General features: G+C 46.7%; 1 protein-coding gene across 6 annotated transcripts in view; it reads right to left on the reverse strand.

Annotated features, from left to right (window-relative positions):
• Window positions 1-8,268: 8,268 nt before the first annotated feature.
• CASK (calcium/calmodulin dependent serine protein kinase) overlaps window positions 8,269-21,137 on the reverse strand; it is a gene marked incomplete at both ends in the record, with an annotated part of 384,129 nt that continues 371,260 nt past the window's right edge. For all 6 annotated transcript variants that reach the window (XM_080718576.1, XM_080718575.1, XM_080718573.1 and 3 more), the window contains 2 exons: window positions 8,269-8,445; window positions 12,359-12,442. In XM_080718576.1, the coding sequence (XP_080574702.1) occupies window positions 8,269-8,445; window positions 12,359-12,442 (261 nt within the window). The remainder of the gene's footprint in view (window positions 8,446-12,358; window positions 12,443-21,137) is intronic.

Raw genomic sequence — 21,137 nt, forward strand, 5'->3', positions numbered from 1 at the left:
GCACATTCTGACCACTGTATATAGCCCTGGAATCCCCATCTCAAATGAGAAAGAGAACATTCCCACCAGCCCAGACAGTTCTAGGGGAACTCAGCAGTAAGCTCTTGATTTGTGGTGGATCTGCTTTGCACAGACTCCATTTCCCCCAATCCAGCCTCAGTTGAACCTCTTGCAGGCCTGGAGTCGCTTGTGAAGTCCCAGCATGTTGTCGCCGCCTCGGTCCCTTCCAGTTGTCCATCGGACCCATCAGGCGCTCCAGCAGCAGAAGGGAGCTCTGCGGGCTGCGGGAGCGGGGCAGGAAGCTGCCCTTTGAGGAGTTTGAGGGCCACAGTGCTCCTGCTGAAGAATGCGTTGCTGGCAAAAAGTGGTCTCTGGATGTCACTTTCTTTTCTTTCTTTTTCTTTTTTGGTGGTACTGGGGATGGAACCCAGGGGCTTTCTACCTCCAGGCTATACCCTCATACCTATTTTATACTTTGTTTGAAAACAAGGTCTCACTAAGTTGCTGAGAACCTCACTAAGTAGCTGAGGCTGGCTTCGAACCTGTGCAAGCCTCCTGTCCCAGCCTCCCAAGCGCGGGATTACAAGTGTGCGTCACCACGCCCGGCTACTTTCTTTCTTTTTTTGAAACAGGGTCTTGCTAAGTTGCTGAGAGCCTACGTTGCTGAGGCTGTCCTTGAACCTGCGAGCCTCTTGTCTCAGCCTCGCAAGTACTGGGATTCCAGGTGTGCGCCATGCCACCGTGCCTACTTGAATGCCACTTTCTGAAAGATTGTGATCGGGAGGAGAGGAGGGAGTGGCTGTGACGGGTGCAGTATCCCCAAAGTCAGAAAAACCTTTGGGTTTTGTCTGCACAACCCATGTCTTGTGTGCTCGCTGATAAAGTCAGACACTACCTTCTGGAATATTTCTCTCCCAGAGCACTCCTTCTTTTTGGCTAGGTCACTAGCTTGCACGACTACAATATCCATTCAGGGAGCTCGCTACTCTAGTGACCCGAGCTTGAGGCCAGTGAACACTACCTTGTGTGGATTTTATCGTATATGTTTTGCGAGTCACCAGGCTCTGGTGCAGCTTGCGTGTAAAGACACTTGGTGTTAAACATTTGGCATAGGAATTAGAAAAACCATGGAAGTCGAGTGTGGTGGCGCACACTTGTAATCCCAGCATTTGGGAGGCTGGGACTGGAGGATCGCAGTTCTCGACAGCCTCAGCTTCTAAGTGAGGTCCTTTGTATCGCAGTGAGACCCTGTTTCAAAATAAAGAAAAAAAAATAGGGCTGGGGGTGTAGCTCGGAGGTAGAATGCCCCTGGGTTCAATCCCCAGTAACACAAAAACCAACCAACAAACGAAAAAAACCTATGGCAATCCATGTTTGTATGTATGTGTTTCTATCAGCTTGCTATTGACATGGTTTTTTTTTTGGGTCTGGGGATGGAACCCAGGGGCATTCGACCTCCGAGCTACACCCCCTGCCCTGTTTTTTATTCTTTTTATTTTGAAACCAGGTCTCACTGAGTTGCGGAGGGCCTCACTTAAGTAGCTGAGGCTGCCCGCGAACCATTATCCTCCAGTCTCAGCTTCCCAAATGCTGGGATTAGAAGTGTGCACCACCACGCCCGGCTGACTTGTTGACTGGGTTTTAAATATGAATTTTAGATAAAGCTTAATGATAGTACAATGCTTTCTCTTCTCTGAATATCTAGCATAGATCCCCAAATTTGCTGACTTACTGTTTTCCTTCCAGGAAAAGAAATTACCTAGTGCCCCCCTGGCCCTTCCAGGATCCCCTGATTTTTATTCAGTGTCTCTCAATTGCGCTCGACACTACTGACTCCCTGGATCAGTCCATCATCTCTCTGGGTGGGTACCGCCACCTCTGGGAATTTATCAGAGAGTATGAAGTCTGCAGAAAGACCATTTGCAATTCCCTGAACCAAAAAGCCAGTGGCTGACCAGGTGCAGTGGCATATGTCTGTAATCCTGGAACTTGGGAGGCTGAGGCAGGAGGATTGCAGTTTCAAGGCTAGTCTTAGCAATTCAACAAAACTGTGTCTCAAAAATTTTTTTAGATAGGTCTGGGGTGTAGCTCGGAGGTAGATAGCCCCTGGGTTCCATCCCTAGTACCACCCCCCAGATAAATAAAAAATAAAATGGGATCGGCTGCAGCTCAGTGGTAGAGTATCCCTGGGCTCAATCTTCATTAACACACACACAAACACACATGCATGCACACACACAGGCACACATACACACACGAAACAAAAATCGGAATGGGATCTAGACTCCTTTGTCTTTTGCAGTCTGATGTTGGAGTAAAGCAAAGTTAGTCATAGCGCATAGGTCGAAGTGCCTGGGGCCTGGCTCTCCTGGGGTGTGTGTGATCTCTGCAGCCCTCTTGGTCCTTTGTTTGTGCAAAGCATAAGGCGAGGACGGGAAAGGGGCCGTGTACACTGGGCGAGCAGGCTATGGCGCGAGTCGCCCGGCCTCCAGTGGGAGAAGAGCTCAACGCCCAGAACAGCCAAGGCCCAGCACAAACACAGCTGAGGGCCCCGAGTGGCACAGCGCCTACGTCACTAAAATCGATTTACACTTCTATTTCTAGTAGATGTCACAACTTGGATTCTTTCTTTCCTTTTTTAATAAAAAGCAAAAGCTATTTTCAGTGTGCATCTCAGTGCAAGCAGCGGGCTTGCTGAGCTCTCGGGGTGTGTGCTGCGGCAGCTGGGTCTGAGGACTTCTAGCGGGGAGGGGACGGCAGGAGTCCGGGCTGTGTCCCTGGGGAGGGGGCAGGCGCTGTTTCTCTAGAGGCCCTTTTGGGGGAAGGTCTGCGAGGCCCAGCTGTGGAGGGAACGCCAAAGGGGCTTTCAGAAATCAGGCCATCTGTGGGGGGTGGGGCACAGGTCTGATTACTCAGCTACTCGGGAGACTGAGGCAAGAGGATCCATTGTGAGTTGGAGGCCAGCCTGGGCAACTTGGGGAGACCCCGTTTCCAAATCAAAACATACAGAGAGTCGAGGATGTAGCTCCGAGGGCTCCTGGGTTCAATGCTCAGGACCACACTAAGTCAATACATAAATAACCGGGCCATCCCTCTCTGGCTAACCCTCGTGTTGTCGCCAAGCTGTTTGGCCTGCAATCTGAGAAGACAACTGACTTTTCATGTTTTATACATTTTATTCATACATTTCTCCAACTTTGAAATGACAAAAGCCCAATTCTATGGTTTCCCATTACACAGCATCCTACAGGTATGTATATTCTACAAAGAATACTATGAAGTTTCTCTTTTCCCCTGTCACACAAGATAGCTGATCAGGGTTTCCACTTGGACCGCGCTGGCAGCACATCAGCGTCGTGGTTGTTCGGGCGACAGGGCAAAGGGATCGGGGCGGGAGGGCGTGTGCTAAGGCATGTCAATAGATACACACAGAAAGAAAAGCAGGACATTTACAAAGCGTCCGAACCTCTCCAATCCCTTCAGCTCCGCTCGCAAGCTAAGGCTTCGCTGTACCCTGCAAATACTTACAATCGGATACGGTGAAATATACATCAACCATTAACATCTCTCTCTTTTTATCACTGAGACAATACTTCAGAACCTTTTATAAAAAGGCAATAATACATACAGAAAAAAGAACACGTTGGCAAAACTTTATGCAAAACCACCCCAGAACTGAGTTTGAGTGGCGAAGCCCCGCCCGCACCAAAGACATATTCTGGGAGACAACTAAGACTGGAAATCGATCCCCCCAATTCTTGGTCTCTTCCAAACAACAACAACAACAACAAAAGACTGGCGGGGCCGCTCGTGGTGGAGGAAAGCCTATTTCTACCCCCAAGCACAGTTCCCTCGACAGAGATTGGACTTCCCCAGGGTCTGGAGATGGTCACCCCAGGCCACTAGCACGTTCCCTCGGCCACATGCCCGAGGGTGTGGAGCCCACTCTAAGCGGTAGCAAGTTCTGAGTTTCTGCGTGGACGCAGAGATGGAATTGTGCTTGGGGCCAGAAAGGAGGTTTCCTGTGTGGTTGCAAACATCTTTCCATTTTCTTTTGCTCAGTCCATTTGCACAGGTTCAAGGGAGTTGATGGAGGGTCAGGTGAGAGGTGGGGCTTTTTCTCTTGTGCCCCCTCCCCCAAGAGCTACGACCTGGGAGAGCCTGCCCCACAGATGCGCTGTGGTCTTCCCCCTGCTGTTTTTGTGGGCTGGGGACAAGACCAGACGGGAAAACGGCAGAGAACAGACTCTTCTCCCTTTCCTCACTACCTGGACGCACGTGACAGCTGAACTTCACTCACTAAGCTGGGCAGTCTGAGACTTCCCCTAGCTCCACATTTAAGGCGGACAGCCATGTGGGTGCCCGGGAGGAGCTGACTGTGCATTGAGTCCAATGAGTATAGTCCCACAGCCCGAGATAGCAAACAGAGAGGGAAACCTTCTTTCTAAAGGGGTCAGAAAGGGGAACGCTATACCAAATGAAACGAGTTGGTCTACAGCGTGCAGCCCTCCCAGAAGCCACAGTGAGGAGAGAGGTACCTTTCTTTCTATGAGGAGAACCAATCAGAAGCGCAGAACCAGAGATGTGCTGGGGGGGGGGCGGCTTCGGTCGACGACAGGCCCCACGGAGCCTCAGTACCGTTAGCCCTTGTACCGAGGATGGACTTAGGAGGCTGCGTTCAGTTTTGAAAAAGCAAAAACCACAAAATGCACACCAGCTTGACGAAAGGACGGCAGAAGTAGGCTGAGGATGCGAAGGGGCTGGTGTGTGGAGTACCGATTGCATCTACCCCTCTCCTCTGCCTAAGGAGCCATTTCTAGTAAGAATTTACTCATCGAGCAGCTTCCTTGGCAACTTTAGCAGCAAGCTGAGCTTAACTCTGCCTCAAGTTAAGACGCTGACCTGAAATGATAAGAAAGGACATCCCACCAGAGGGAGAAAGAAGAGTACCTTGGGCTGCCTGGTCCTGGAGGGGCGACTCCCACTCTGGCCATCTCCACAGTCCAGTTTCCTGGAGAGTGGCATGATTGACTCAACTTTTGCAAGGGATGAACTGGAAGCCATAATGAAGAGATGGAGCGGTTTGAAAACAAACCAAAGAACTCTGAGATCAAAGGTTTTGAAGGAATAATAGTAACTTCAAAGGAAGGCCTGGCTTGCCCAGCTGGCTGGACACGGCAGGGGTGGGGAAGGGGACAGTCCCTGTATTTCTTCCCTTAGTGAGCAATCCTGCACATCTTTAGATATTCCGCCACCAATAGGATGGATGGGCTGGGATGATGGCTTTTGCATGCAAATAGAAAGAAGTAGGTCAACCATTTCTTTTCCTCTCTGCGAAGATATTTTAAACCACCTCACCTGACAGGAGATACATTTAATTGCATTTTAAAAAGCTCCAATGTTATCTCGACGCTGGGAAACTTCCAGATAAATTAAATCGAGTGATTCTCTCCCTTTTCAGAGGTAAAATGCAATCTGCTGCACGTGCAAAGTAATTACTGCCTGGTGATTAGAAAATCAGGACATTTCATCTTCTTAACAAAGCATTCCACCTCTCAGGACACTCCCTTTCCCTCTGTGGGAGGTGGGGGTGGGGTGAGAGAAAGGACCTCAGAATCTGGCCACCGATAAGACTTAGCAATCCAATCATCTGCTCTCGTTTCGAAAAGGGAAGAAAATTGGCTCTGGTGATGGGACGGACACAGCGGAGAAGTTTTAGGAACTTCCTCAGGCTGCTTAGTGGACAACTATCATACAGCAGCAATGTACCGAGTTCGACTCAGAATTCAGAAATTTAAGTCTTTTGTGCTAGGTCACAAGGACACAGCTTTAGAGATGTGTATTAGTGGAATGGAACAGATGTCCTGCCTGCGACTCGTCCATATGTTATTCGCGGTGCAGGGATCTCACGCCCGCCTGCCAGTGCTGCTACTCTAGCACCTGGACAGCGACTGAGAAGCGAGGCGAGCGAGCGCCCAGTGCCTCGCTCTGGAGCCGCAGACGTTCAGCTGGCCTCGCTCTCCTCCTCCTCCACTTAAAACTACCTTTACTAACACGGCAGGTGCCTTCAGAAGGACCAACTGTGTCTCTGGAGACCTACCAGAGGGAGGGAAGTTTCCGTTTCCCACGTGTTGGTTTGTATTCTTGTTTGTGCTTCATTGGAAAAGAGGTAGAGTGGGCACCTGGGCACAGAGAAGAGCCCGGATCGTGGTCAGTACCGCTGCAAGAGTGACCATCGGGCCTTGGTGGCAGTTCCATTTAGATTGGTCCTAACACAGCCCTGGCCAAACTGTTTGAACAGTTCTTTCTCATCTAGGGTGGCCCCTCGCTGAGTCTGTCTCTGGTTCGGCTATTTTGGTGTCCCCACTGTAGGGCCCAGACACAAGGGTGCTCAACACCTTGGTAGCGAGGTGTAGGTCCATCTGGCCACGGACAAAGAACGGAATCAGAAACAACAGCCAGCCTCAGTTAGTAACGGTAGGGGAGGGGCGGGATGTTGACAACCTAAGTGGAGTTTGCAAAAAAAAAAAGGCCTTCTCTGTTGGGCCCCTTTAAGAGGAGCTGTTGAGCTCAGAACACACCCTGCGCATCCTGCCAAGGCACAAAGTGACAGAGGCCATTTAACCTGTGAGAAGCAGAAGCCACGGTGCCTTTCAAGAATCACAGGGGAATGGGAGCACTGCACACCCTCACGTGCTAAGGAAGGATGTTCTCCTGACCTCTGGCAAAGCGCCCGGGACCCCCGGCCTGAATCTCCTGCACTGCAACAACGTGACCTCATGGCAGGGGGATGGGATGGCGAATGTCTCAAAAGCGACAAGGATAGATGACTCCCCTGTGCCAAGGGATACAGCAAGAGGAAGGAGAGACCACACGTGGCCCTCCCTGTGATTCAGATGTGGTTCAAGCTGTGCCCTGGGAGGCTGCTCTGTTGCCCTGGCAACCGCTACTCACTCCTGGGCCTTCAATAGGTCAATGAGCATCTCATGAATTATAAAATCCAAAAGATTATCATCTCGGAAACCTGAACGAATGTATATAATGAAATGAAGGACCCAAAGGCATTTAATTATTGAACACATAAAAGGAAGTATATTTAAAAAAAATTGGTCAGACTGTCCTGTTACCATTTTGAAGGAATTTACAGGGCTGTTATAGATGATTCTTTTGGAGTCATTCAGTTTATAGCAAACGCCTAAACTGGTTTCTTCATTGCACGGTATTTGCTCTTAAAATGGGCGCTTTAAAACAATTACATACAGATTAAAAATTCTCATTTCTTTGCTTAATTAAAACGTTAATACTCTTAGACAACACAGATCTGAAGTGGTGAAACCAGCAATTCCCCCTCCCACCTTACAACAAATTAAATTGAGACAAAATTACAAACACATTTCACTACATGATTATTATTAATAAAAATCAGTTTCTTTTCTTTTGTTTTCTTTTTTTTATAAAGTTGCCCAAAATGCAAGGGATGTGCATAGGTTTACAACTTAGTCATAATAGCATTTTATTCTTATTCTCCTGGGTGTGCCCCATGAGCGGAATGTACTTTGCTGTAGATTACAGACTGTTTTGTCCAACAGACACACCGACAGTGTAAACACTCGCAACTGTCCACATGCATTAAGAGTCAAGACCCAACTTCAAATCTCTAAGAGGTTTACAGGGTGCTTCAAAGAGACAGTATCACATTATCTGGATGTTACATAAAGGACTTAAAAAAAATACTAGTCTAAAAAAAAGAGAGAGGAAAAAAGGCCTTTAAAAATTTATGACTGTTTTGTAATCACTAGACTAATTATTTCAAATAAATAAAGGAAAGAAAGATATTCCAATCCATAAAATCAGACTCTAAAAAGAATGTAGTGTTCCACCCCCAGTCAAGGTAACAGAATCATTGTTTATTATTATTAAAATAGATTATAGAAAGCAGCATCTATTTTGTGCAGTTTTTAGGGGCCTTGGAAATAAAAAGCTATGATTTCCAAAAATATAACATTCCAAAGGATTGAATAATACATACATTTAAAGATACATTTTTATTAAAGTTTAGGAGAACTGATTAAAAAAGATACTGTCTCTTTAAATTAGTGTGTAATTGTTTTTCTCCTCCTATCTATTCGGACATGACAATAATTATAAATGTAGGTCACACTACAACTAGGTAGTCTCTAGGGACCACGACCTGCTGACACAAGGCCGATAACAGAGAGGCTTTTCCATGTGTGGCTCCCAGGTATTCTCAGATATCTGGGGACAGGCCTAATAGACCCAGGAGACCGGGACCCACTGCGGGGCTGTGCACACGAGCTCAACGGCTTCTTCCAGATGTCTGATTGTCTCGTCAATCTCGTTGTTGATGATTGTGAGATCGAAGTAGTGTGCGTATGTTCTCTGTAAAATATCAGACTCCTTCTGCAGACGCTGCAGAGATTCGTCCTGCAAGGGGGAGGGATGGCGGAGGAGAGGTGGCGTGGAGGGGGAGGAGCAAACAGAAGACACGGTCAGCGGGGTCTTTGTTTCTGCTCGGCCCAGTGGAAACGGTCCAGGCCGGCCCAGGCAGGAGGCGGGGAGGCCCGCGACAGCGACGAGCGCCCCTGCGGTGGCAGGGCTGCGGTACACCTGCTGGCGACCGTGACAAGGGCCTCCAGGTGAAACGAGATCCCCTTTCGCGACCATGTCGCCCCCCCACCCAGGTCTGGCTGTGCCTCTCCTCCACGTCGGCTGGGGAGGGGCCGCGGGAGGCGTGGGTGACCCGTGGCTCCGCTTCCTCCCTCATTCCTCGGACCCAGGTCCACAGGGAGCCACCCACCCACGGGGTAGGAAGGCCAGCATCGTGGGGTCCCCATCTGTTCGGTCCTCCTCGCTCCCCTGAGCTCTGCCCCGGCCCAGCTGCGTTCGCACCAACAAACCCTGCTTTTGCACAACAAATTAAGTTGTATTTTTTTTCTTTTTCTACTTAAAGGTTCAACATGTTCCAGGAATTCAATTGCGCCTAATGGCCCTGACTCAACACAGCAGATGCCAGAGGCAAAAGCTTTTTGGATGTTACAAATAGCGGCTGGAAGAAGGCCGTTTCCCCAACACAACAGCAACTGGCAGCTGATGAATCCCCCACTGGTGTGCACGGTGTGCGAATGCTCAGCTCTTAGGAAAACGACTCCGAGGGAAGAGAAACCACATGGGCTTTCTGTTGTAAAGGATATTCCCTCAACTAGAGCCTGCTACACATTTTTTTTGAGGGGGGGTACTTGGTATTAAACTCAGGGGCATTCTACAGCCAAGTTCTACCTTTTTGTTGTGATACTGGTGGTGGAACCCAGGGGCTTTTCTACCTCCAGGCTATACTCCCAGACATATTTTATATTTTATTGGAAAACAGAGTCTAAGTTGCTGAGAGCCTCACTAAGTAGGTGAGGCTGGCTATGGACCTGCGTGATCCTCCTTTCTCAGCCTCCCAAGTGCTGGAATTACAAGTGTGCGCCACCATGCCCGGCACCCAAGCTACACCCTTTTAATTTTTAATTTTCAAAAAGGGTCTTGTTAAACTGCTGAGGCTGGCCTCGAACCTGTGATCCTCCTGTCTCAGCCTCCCAAGTACTGGGATTAAACGAGTGTGCCACCGTGCCCAGCTCTGCTGTCGATTTTGAGGACTGTCTGCAGGCATGCCAACAATAGGAGGGAATCTGGGGTCCCAAGTTGGTCCCGTGAATATTGCTTTTGGTTGGCAGTTCTTTTAAGGCAAGGGTATGTTGAGGGCCATTGGAAAGAAGCCTGATTCTCTATGTCCACGGGTTAAATTCGTTATGCTGAAATCCCAAAGGCCAAGTTCAATTTTTTTTGTGGTACTGGGAATTGAACCCAGGAGTGCTCTAACTTTAAGCTACACTCTTATCTCTCTTCAATTTGAGACTGAGCCTCACTAAGTGGCTGAGGCTGGCCTCAAACCTGTGATCTTCTATTTTAAGGGCAACTGGAAAGAAGCCTGATTCTCTATGTCCACGGGTCAAATTCATTATACTGTATTCCCAAAGGCCAAATTCATTGTGCTGGGATTACAGGCATGTACCATCACACCCAGCTCCAAGTTTAAATTTGAAGTGAGGAGACTTTGTGAGTCAAATTAACCACCCGCTTCCCCCTTGTCCCCACTGAACATTGGGTAGGTGAACCATTGGCCTGAGCCTTAAATATATAGAGAGGCAATAAAATATCTGTTTATTTCATAAGTATCCTTCTCCCCAATGAGGGTGTAAACTTGACTTTTGTGTCCGCACTAGATTCAATGCCTTGCATACAGTAAGTGCTAAATAAACATTGCAAAAAGAATAAGCGCTTGGTCATTATACGATTTTATAAATATTAAATCTGTAATCAAGAGACTGAACAATTCTGTTAGGAAATGGGAGCCCTGGGTGACAGAGACAGATAGATCTCTACAGCAAAAAGACGAGGTAGCTTCCGTGCCGGGGAGCTGCAGCCCCCAGTGCTGGCTGAGGGCCTTCCCTCGTCTCCTGACAAGGCACAGAGGCCCAGGCCGGCCTCGGCTCTGTGGGAGCAGCGCCCTGGAAAGGGCGGCAGAAACGACACTGACAGACTCTCCTGCTTCTGTTCCAGGTCCGCAGTGGGGACGGGTGGACATCAGAGCAGTCAGGAACTCAGTCGGTGCCATCAGGATACTCTGACACACGAACGCCTTATTTTGGCATGCTCTGAAGGGCAGTGTTTATGACGGTGTCGCTAAGACCTCGCTAACCACCAGCTTGCACACACAAAGCACAGTATTTTCACTGTGCTTCTATTTCCTAATAAATGCGACGCACAAACTCCATTTTAGGAAGCGCGCATTCACCCAAAGATGGGAGTTCTTCCTACCACAACCGGGAGGAACAATGCCTGTGAATCCACTCTCCGGGCTAGGGGGTTCTACTTGAATATGCAGCCCTGGGCTTCAAACACTGCTAGCGGAGTTTACAATCTGCTCAGAAAGCTGGGCTGATGAAAACATTCAAGGAAATTTATGGCTGAGCGCGTCAGATTTTGGATGCAGCTCTCTCTGCAGAAAAATAAAGCTCCCTCTTATGGATCTTTTAAGCTGAAGCTCTATTTGTCAGTTTCGTCCTTGACAACAGCTTGCCTGCGTGCGTGACTCACAGGAGAGCAGGGTTTAACTCAGTGAAAACAAACGCCTGTATCCTCAGAGCAGAAGCAAGGATTCGTGGGACCAAAATGTCTACATTCTACATCTAGTCAAAGAAACAAGGCTGTATTTCATCATCTCCTAGCTGGTACTTACAGGCAATTTTCTGCACCATTTTGGCAGCTATGGAAAATTAGTAAAAGGGCAGGAAAACAGGCAAAACAAAAAAACAAAAACAAAGCAAAGATGATAATTCAAGACAAATACATGGTAACCAAAGGATAAAAGCTAAGCACAACATGGAATTTCAAACATGCTTGTGTGTTAAATAAGATAGGAAAGTTGAATTTTACAAAAGTGCTTTTTGCAAATGAAATGACAAAAAATGGCGGAAAATGAGTAATATGGGTATATCTAAATATTTAAGCTGTCTTAAAGGTACACAAAGAATCTCCAAGCCTTGGTTTAACTGGACTATAGCCCTGGGAATGTTTAGTGTTTACCCAACACAGTCAAGATGCTTTCTGGAACCTGCAAAAGTACTGGTCTTTAGGACTCTCCTCTTAACTAAGGAAGCAGCAGCAGGTGGGCACTGTGCCACTTACTGGGCCCGAGCCCATTCCCAGGTTTAGTAGTCTTCAGGGGCCTGGTCAGATGGGGGAAGCTGGGCAGCCCGGCCCAGGTCATGGATTCTCTCTAGCTCTCTTCAGGCCAAGCAGTCCTTGATGCAGAGCGGGTCCTGGGGACCACTGCTGTCTTAGCACAATCAAATCTGGAAAGAGATGAGGCTGGCAGCCCTGGAAGGCCTGCGACAACCGAAAAGCTCTGTCCCTTGGACTTTGGAAGTAGACTTGTTGACAAGGCCACAGGCCGACCCACTGGCCATTCTACTCCATACCCTGCTTCACCTGAGCAGATGTCTACTGATGTCCACAGGCTCCTGACCGTGCTAGGAACCAAGGCTTGAATTCGCCTAATGATTCTGATCTCAGAAGAATCACACTGTTAATGCTGCCCGATTCCAGATACCCCAAATCCCCAATCCTAAAAGAACCCTCAGGCTTTGGAAATCTGACTGCTCAGCATCAACGACAAAGCAGAGCTTCCTTTAGTCATCTGAGTGGTACAGGGCTTTGCTTCTGAGTGTGTGACCCACATAGATCCTTACAAAGGGGTGTGCTTATTTGGGAGAAGAAACGAATTTGTTCTTACCTCATTTAAACCTGGAGTGATAGTTGGAGCAGCGATAAAAACAACAAAAGGAGCAAACTCTGCAGTTCTCAGGACCTTCAGTGCCTACGTGAAAACACACAAACAGAGCAGGCACTTAAAAGAAGATATAATTAATGGGACTTTCAAATGAGTAATGAGTCTATGAAGAATTGACGCGACTGAAAAATTCCAGCCCTGGGTTCGAATTTTTGGTGAGGTATTATGAGATGTACCAACTTTCTAAGTAATGTGTGCTGCTTCTTCTAAAGGACAGATGATCTCAGGAAGTAAAAGCTGACAAACTGGACATTTTTCTTATGAATTTCATGAGTCAAGTGATTTATTCTTTGTCACCAAAGTTAACGTGGACTATGTTGTTTAATGTTCATTCAAACCTGGCTATTAGTTGGAGCCTGAATTTTAACTGATGGGCAATGCAGTTAGGGGGAGACTTAAGACATGTGCGTTGGCTTCACCTGGATCCAGAGCCCACTTTGTCTCCTTTCAAACTGCAAAATGCTAACTAAGGACAGCGAATCCTGGCCACTGTGACCGTGTGGGCTGAGGCCTTGTGAGTTGCTCTGATGAAAGGCCCTGTGGGGTCATGGGAAATATGGACCTTGCCCAGGGCTAGAGTCATAAAGCCCCGGGCTCTCTGTCTTGGCCTTGCTACTAAAGACACTGTGGCTGTGGGCAGTGCATTGACCCATGAAAAAAATGTGGCACTCAAGGGAGAAGGACCTCTGGGGCCTTTAGATCCTTGCCAAGGCCTCTTGAACCTCTAAACAGTTCAAGTTGCTAGTGCATAGATGTGCTACCGCCAAGTGGGAATCGGCTGCAGCAGGAGCTGAATGTGCTAAGGGACCCCTGGCTTTAGCTCTGCCCCGGGGGGAGCTGACCTCTCTCTGAGGTTATGACTGTCCCTCCAAGGACAAAAGCTAACTCATCTGCATGGAATACTCAATCGACAAGCAACTGCCCAACTGCCATGTAACTAATTCATATAAACCAAGGGTAAATAACTTGTTTTTTATACAAAAAATGAATGTCTGTTTTGTTTCCTATGCATTTTGCTTTTTATTATTGCTTTTATTTTTATTTCGTGTGTGTGTGTGTGTGTGTGTGTGTGTGTGTGTGTGTGTGTTTTGCTGGGTATTGTATTGTATGTGTATGTGTGTTGCTTAGGGCCTCATGAATAGTTTACCTTTTCTTTTTTGGCAGTATTTGGGATTGAACTCAGGGGCATTCTACCTCTGAGCCACATTTCCAGCCCTTTTAAGTTTTTCTTTTGAAATTTGCTAATTTCCACACACTGGCCTCAAACCTACGATCTTTCTGTTTCAGTGTTCCAAGTACTTGGGATTGTAGGTATGCAACACCATGCCTGGTGCATAAATCACTTTTTAAATGGTCTTTAAGTTTCTTTGCTTTTCCTATTCCTGTGATTCCATCTTTCGCCTGCTTTATTGAAATAGTGATTAGACTAATTCTCTCCAGTTTTGCTCTTTTCCAATCCTGCTTTCTGTTCTAGAAAGAGCTAGATTCTGGCTTCTAGCCCCCCCCCCCACCTCTTTCTCTGTAGTACTGGAGATTTAACTCAGGGGCATTCTACCACTGAGCTTCACCCTCAGTCCTTTTTATTGTTTATTTTAAAAAATTTGCAGAGGCCGGCCTCCAACCTGAGATCCTTCTGTCTTAGGCTCTCAAGTGCTAGGATTACAAGCATGCACCACCATACCTAGCTCTTCCAGCCCCTTTTGGTGTGGTGCTGGGGACTGAACCCAGGGGAATTTTACCTCTAAGCTACACCCTCAGACTTATTTTTTATTTGGAAACAGGGTCTTGCTAAATTGATAAGGGCCTTCCTAAGCTGGTGAGGCTGGCTTTGAACCTGTGATCCTCTGGACTCAGCCTCCCAGGTACTGGGATTACAGGTCTGCGCCACCATACTCAGCTCTTCCAACCCTTTTCCCTTACTCTTTCCTCTGCCTGGACCTCCTGTTCTCCCTCCTTCTTTTTCACTCTCCTCTCTGCTTGGCTGAGTAATCTTTTGGAATTAAGCCATGATGTTCTTTCCTCTGGAAAGTTCTTTGTGAGTCCTGAGCCCCACCCGTGTACACCTGAAGCACCCATCACACTGGAAACACAAGTCCCGGGGGACCTGGAGGGCAGGGACTTGGTCTTGTTTCGTTGTCTCATGCCCGACATGGCATCTGGCATAAATTACCTTTTTGATCCAATTAAAAATGTAAAAATACAAATCTAATCTGCACAAAATTCCTCGTCTTTTGAGGTGGTTTTTGTTGTTGCTTGGTTTCGGTACTGGGGACCAAACCCAGGGGTGTTCCACCACTGAGCTATATCCCCAGGGCTTTTTATTTTATGACAGGGTCTTGCTGACTTCCCCAGGCAAACTTGTCATTTTCCTGCCTCAGCCTTCCAAGGACTGGGATTGCAGACCTGGGCTCCCTGTGCCTGGCTTTGAGGCAGGTTTAATCAGAGAGCTCTCTGCTCTCCTGGCCAAAGGAAATCCCTTGGCCTTTGTGAGTATAGAGGAATAGAAGAGACAAATTTCATATTAAAGGCTCTGACTGCCTGGCACGGTGGTGCATGCCTGGAAATCCCAGTACAGACAAGAGGATGGCAGGTTCGAGGCTAGCCTCAGCAATTTGGTGACAGCCTCAGTGAGATCCTGTTTCAAAATAAAAAATAAAAAGGGCTGGAGGGAATGTAGCTCGGAGGTCAGATGCCCCTGGGTTCAGTCTAATCCCTAGTATATAAAAAAAATAGTTCTGACTTTTCTTCTCTTTCTTTGATTTTTGCTTAGAGTTTATTTATTCTACATGGGCTTCTCCTCAATTATTTGTGTCATGGATTTTTATTAGTTTTTATTGTGCATTTTAATTATATATAATAGTAGGATTCATTGTGATATATTCATATCATGTAACAATTTATACATATAATATCTGCACATAATTTGATCAACTTCTGACTTTCTTTTTGAGTGTAAGTCTCACTTTCACTAGGATTCTGTTTCTGAATTTTGGTTACACAGTATCTTCTGATGGGTTCGTGGGGGGGGGGCCTGGCACACTGTCATATCTGGCTATTAAAGACTTTCTTTTTTTAGTACTGGAGATTGAATCCAGGGGCACTCTGCCCCTGAGCTACACCCCAGCCCTTTTTATTGTGAAATAGGGTCTGGATAAGTTGCTGAGGCTGTCCTTGAACCTGCGATCCTGTCTTAGCCTCTCAAGTAGCAAAAGTTCTTTAATTGTTAAAGTCACACGCTCTGAGTTGTTGGTAAGAAAGCTCTTTAAGATTATACATATTCACTTTTGAAACCCATAACTGAAAATCTTTAAAAAGCCCATATAAAACTGAGTATGCTGGTGTATGTCTGTAATCCTAGTACTTGGGAGGCTGAGGAAGGAGAATCGTGGTTCAAGGACAGCCTTAGCAAGTAGCAGGACTCTCAGCCACCTAGTGAAAGCCTGTTTCAAAATAAAAAATAAAATAGGGCTGAGGGTATAGCTCTGAGTAGAATGCCCTGGATTCAATCTCCAGTAACACACACACACACACACACACACACACACACACACACACCCCATATATAACTCAATTAAGCAGAACAGGGAATCTTCCTTTAGAAACATCTTTTTGTGCAAGGGGTGGTGGCACACGACTCTAATCCTAGTACTTGGGAAGCTGAGACAATAGGAACACAGGTTCATGGCCAGCCTCAGCGACTTTACAGCAAGGCCCTCAGCAACCTAGAGAGACCCTATTTCAAAACAAAATATAAAAAGGTCTGGGTTGTAGCTTGGAGGTAGAATGCCCCTGGGTTCCACCCGCAGTAACCCCCTCCAACACACTCAAAAGAAATATCCTTTTGCCAATATTAGCTTGGGCCTTTCCCTTTCCCTCCTCCACTCAGGTGTCAGGCGAATACAGGGGTTTTCTCATCACTTCCACCCGCCATACACCCGCCCAGAGCCAGCCCTTGGGCAACTGAGACGGGGAAAAAACCTTATTTGCTTCTGCCCAGTGCCAGATGGAAGCCCATGCAGCCTGCACACCGAGGCCAGGTGAAGCAGAGACTCACACCAGGCGCGAGGTGTGTCTCTGTCCTCTCCGTGTCCCATCCTGTCGGCTCCCCAATCCTTCGGTACTTTCAGGTCTAACTCGCTGTCATGTTACACCACCAGAAGAGTAGGAAACACTTTCCTGGGAAAATATGATTGTAGCGCCCTGGACGTTGCGCGCATGCGCACTGCACTCGAGCTTTGGTGGACACCCGTATACGGGAGGGTCGTCCCACATTTATCACACGAGATTGTGGCCAAAAGCCATATTCATCATGTTGCCAAGGGCCTCTTGTGTCTACGAACCAGTTATATGCCCTTTTCTTTGTGGTATTGGGGATTGAACCCAAGGGAGCTCTACCTCTGAGCTACACCTTCAGCCCTTTATATTCTTTATAATTTTTTTTTTTTTGGTGGTACTGGTGGTGGAACCCAGGGGCTTTTCTACCTCTGGGCTATACACCCAGACCTATTTTATACTTTATTTGGAAACAGGGTCTCACTAAGTTGCTGAGAGCTTCACTCAGTAGCTGAGGCTGGCTTCGAACCCGTGTGATCCTCCTGTCTCAGCCTCCCAAGCGCGGGGATTACAAGCGTGCACCACCACTCCCGGATATATTCTTTATTTTTGAAATAGGGGCTTGATAAGTTGTTAAGGTCGGCCTCAAACCTGCAATCCTCCTGTCTCAGACTCCCAAGTACTGGGATTACAGGTGTGAACCACTGTGCCTGGCAGTTATTTTCCTTGATTCTATAAAAAAGGGGATTTTTTGGGCCCTCATTGCCAGGAAAAGAGCCAAATTTAGTGTTTATCATCGCAGTAGTTCCTGTGCTTTGCTTCCTCCTCCTTTTCATGGCTTTGATTTTCTGTTTCTATACCACATTAGCACATTTCCCAAAATCTGAAGATGCCTAGAGTCCCGACTGAGATGTTTTGGTCTAGTAGGTCTCATATCTTTAGCAGAGCCATCTCACATCTCCTGGTTTCTTCCCAAAGGTGTCGGTCCCCGCTCTGCTCTACTCGGGGGTTTCAAGTGATGGCCATTTGGGGTGCAGTTTCTGCTAGGCTCAGTCACTCCAGGGGCGGGGAGCGGGAGGGACTTCGCACACAGATCTCCCTCCCTCGGGCGGCGAGCTGCAGACTTAAAGATGCACACACATTGCTTGCTGTTCACAGGTTAATGTCTTTCTGAATCTCAGAGAAGTTGAGAGAAAGGGAGAAAGAGAGAGAGAGAAAGAGAGGGGGGGAACTTGCATGCACACAATGCTCTAGAAAGATCACTGAAAACACTGTAGATTCAAATAGTCAAAGTAACATTAACAGTTATTTTCTTTTAGCTCCCTTTTGTGGAGGTCAGTTGATTTACTTTTCACGGTATTGGGGACTGATACCCAGGGACATTCCACCTCTGAGCTAGACTTCCCCAGCTTTCATTTTTATTTGGAAACAGGGTCTTACTAAGTTGCTGAGGCTGTCTTCAAATCTGTGGTTCTCCTGTCTCAGCCTCCCAAGTGTTGGGCTTACACCTGTGTACCGCCACACCTGGTCGGTAAATTGACTTTATGGTTCCTCTGTTTATGGTCAAGAATTAATCTCCAGTTACCATCTTCAAGGAATACAAATTCATTTGACCAAATAAGATGCAGACATCTACATTCATCTACATCTGGTTCACAAAGTAAAAATACACAAGGGCAAAGAGTTTAAGGAAGAGCACTGTGACCTCAGAGAGGCTACCAATTTAACAAAATGGCCTCTGGTTCAGGAACCTGGGCCCCAGGAAGTTGAGAGTCAAATTTAGTGTTGATCACAGTAATTATAGTAGCTCCTATGGCTCACATATTCACTTCCTCCTCCTCTTTATGGTTTTGCTTTTCTATTTCTGTATTTCCTATTCCTACATTACTGTATTTTTCAAAATTTAAGATGCCTCCAATCCTGCCTCAGACATTTCTGTCTGGTAGTATCTTGAGCAGAGTCGCCACGTACTTCCTTGTTCCACAAGAACTCTGTCCCCATATCCTCTTTTGCCTTCTTTTCTTTTCCTTCTTTCCTTCCTTCCTTCCTTCCTCGCTCTCACACTCTTCTCTCTATGGGAATGGAATCTGGGAACTTCTGCTAGGCAAGTGCTCTACCCCTTGCTCTACCCCTGGTTCTTGTTTTGAGGTACACCTTTCAAACAAGGCAGGAAGCTACCTATTTATTCTGTTTTTTTTTTTTTTGGTATGGGGATTAAACCCAGGGGTGTTGTACCTCTGAGCTACACCCCCAGGGCTTTTTATTTTGAAACAGGGTCTCCCTAAGTTGCAGAGGGCTTCACTAGATTGCCCAGGCTGGCCTTGAACCTTTGATCCTCCTATCTTAGTCTTCCAAGTACTGTGATTACAGGCATGCACCACCATGCCTGGCTAGTTATTTCTTGATGACAATTTTTCCTTCTGGGCAAAAGAAAAACCACAAATATTCTGCTACTATTAACTTTTTAGCACTGTGAACATATAACTCAGAATAAGGTTAAATTCTAAAACTATTACATTAAGCTCTGACTACACGCTGAACCTATTATGGCTTCAGCTTTAGGGACGTGGATTTCTTTCTGAGCCCTACATTTATTTCCATGAGAAGTGGGTTTTATGGTTTTTTTCAGGTTTTACTGCATTCCAGACTTTTTTCTAGATGTTTAAAAAATTTGGGATTTAAACTGTACTACTACATACCAGGTTAACCATCTTGAGAAATTCCAGGATGACATCTTCTAGGATGGTACAGTGAAAGGAGGCTGGGATTTATAATTAAAATAACAAATAAAAAAACTCAGCTGGGTGTGGTGGCATACTCTTGTAATCCCAATACTTGGGAGGCTGAGACAGGAGGATCACAGGTTCACAGCCAGCCTCAGCAACTTTGTGAGGCCCTCTCCAACTTAGCGAAACTTTATTTCAAAATAAAAAATAAGATAGAGCTTGGGGTGTAGCTCAGAGATAGAATGCCCCTGGGTTTAATCTCTTGTACCACAAAAACAAAAACAACACACAAAAAAAACTCAACCAAATAGCTCAAGTTCAAACCTCACTTTCAAAGGCCATAAACTTGGTCGAGTCACAGTTATATTAAGCCTTGGTTTCTTCATTCATGGAAGTAGATACTGATTTCTTTCTCATAGGATTATAAGGATTAGGTAAAGAGTAATAATGTTTGGCAAAGTATAAAGTATTATAAGAATATAGTTTATTATTATTTGGTACTGGGTGAGCTCCACTCCCAGCCACTTCTATTTTCTTTTTTTCTTTTTTTGTGGCAACTAAGAATTGAACACAGGGGTGTTCAACCTCTGAGCTAGACCTCTATTCTCATTTTATTCTTTATTTTGAAATGGAGTCTCATCAAGTTCCTGAGGGCAGCCTCCTTAAGGTGCAGAGGCTGGCTGTCCTCAACCTGTGATCCTCCTGTCTCAGCCTCCCAAAATACTGGGATTACAGGAATGTACCCCTATACCTGGCTTTAATTACTGTTTTTATTTTTTGGCAGAACTGGGGATTGAACCCAGAGGCATTCTACCTTTGAGGTACATCTCAGCTCTATTTTTATTCTTTATTTTTTTTATTCTTTCTTTCTTTCTTTTTTGGTACCGAGGGTAGAATTCAGGGACTTTTCTACATCCAGTCTATACTCCCAGACCTATTTTGTACTTTATTTGAAAACAGGGTCTCACTAACTTGCTGAGAGCCTCACTAAGTAGCTGAGACTGGCTTTGAACCTGTGTGATCCTCCTGTCTCTGCCTCCCAAGCGCTGGGATTACGAGTGTGCGCCACCCTGCCCGGCTTTATTCTTTATTTTGAAGCCAGGGTCTCACTAAGTTGCAGAGAGCCTCACTATGTAGCTGAAGCTGGCTGTGAACCCACGATCCTCCTGTCTCAGTTTCCCAAGTACTGGGATTACAAGTGTGCGCCATCATGTCCAGCTTTGATTACTATTTTAAATGTAGCCAGGCTACTAATTTATTCCTACTTTAATATCTTTGGCATTAATGTCCTCTAGGTTTAAAGTTGGAACACAACATCTTATAGAGTATTATTAGATGTGTACTCAACGTGGCCTTAATCTAAAATAAATTAAGATGCCACAAAGTATCAGGCCTGCGCTGAGTGAGCCGAGCGGCAGTGCTAGGTGGACTTTCAATGGTCCACGTGTGGCAGACATGGCGGCTGTGAAACACGAGGCGCTTTTCCGTGTTCTGGGCAGTTACTGATGTACAGGGAGGAGGGAATTTTATCATAACCGGGTTGTCTTACTTGAATTTTTGGCTTCAGTCATAGTACTTGGTCTATACACGCTTAATACATGGTTGTTATCTGTGAGATACAGGAGTGGGGTTAATCTAACAAGCCAGGGCAGGAGCGGGGCATGGAGAAAAATGTCCTGAGGTCCTAAGCAGAGGGCCTCCCTGGAGCATAAGGCTCAGCTTCACATTAGGTTGTTCAGGGCTGTGCGCACCCCGAAAGCAGCATGGGAACCTCCCCAGGCCTAAAAGGAGCAGGCTGTGGGCAGAGGCCCGAGCAAAGTCCAGCTGGTGACGACTGTGCGGTGTCCTGGCCATCCCGCATTCACAGTGGCTGGTGAGACCGGGGCTGGGCAGGAGAGCCTGGGACCAGAGGGTAAACCAGCCGCTGGCCCGGACAGGCTCAG

Source organism: Muscardinus avellanarius (assembly GCF_963383645.1).
Source record: "Muscardinus avellanarius genome assembly, chromosome: X".
Classification (NCBI taxonomy): Eukaryota; Metazoa; Chordata; class Mammalia; order Rodentia; family Gliridae; genus Muscardinus; species Muscardinus avellanarius.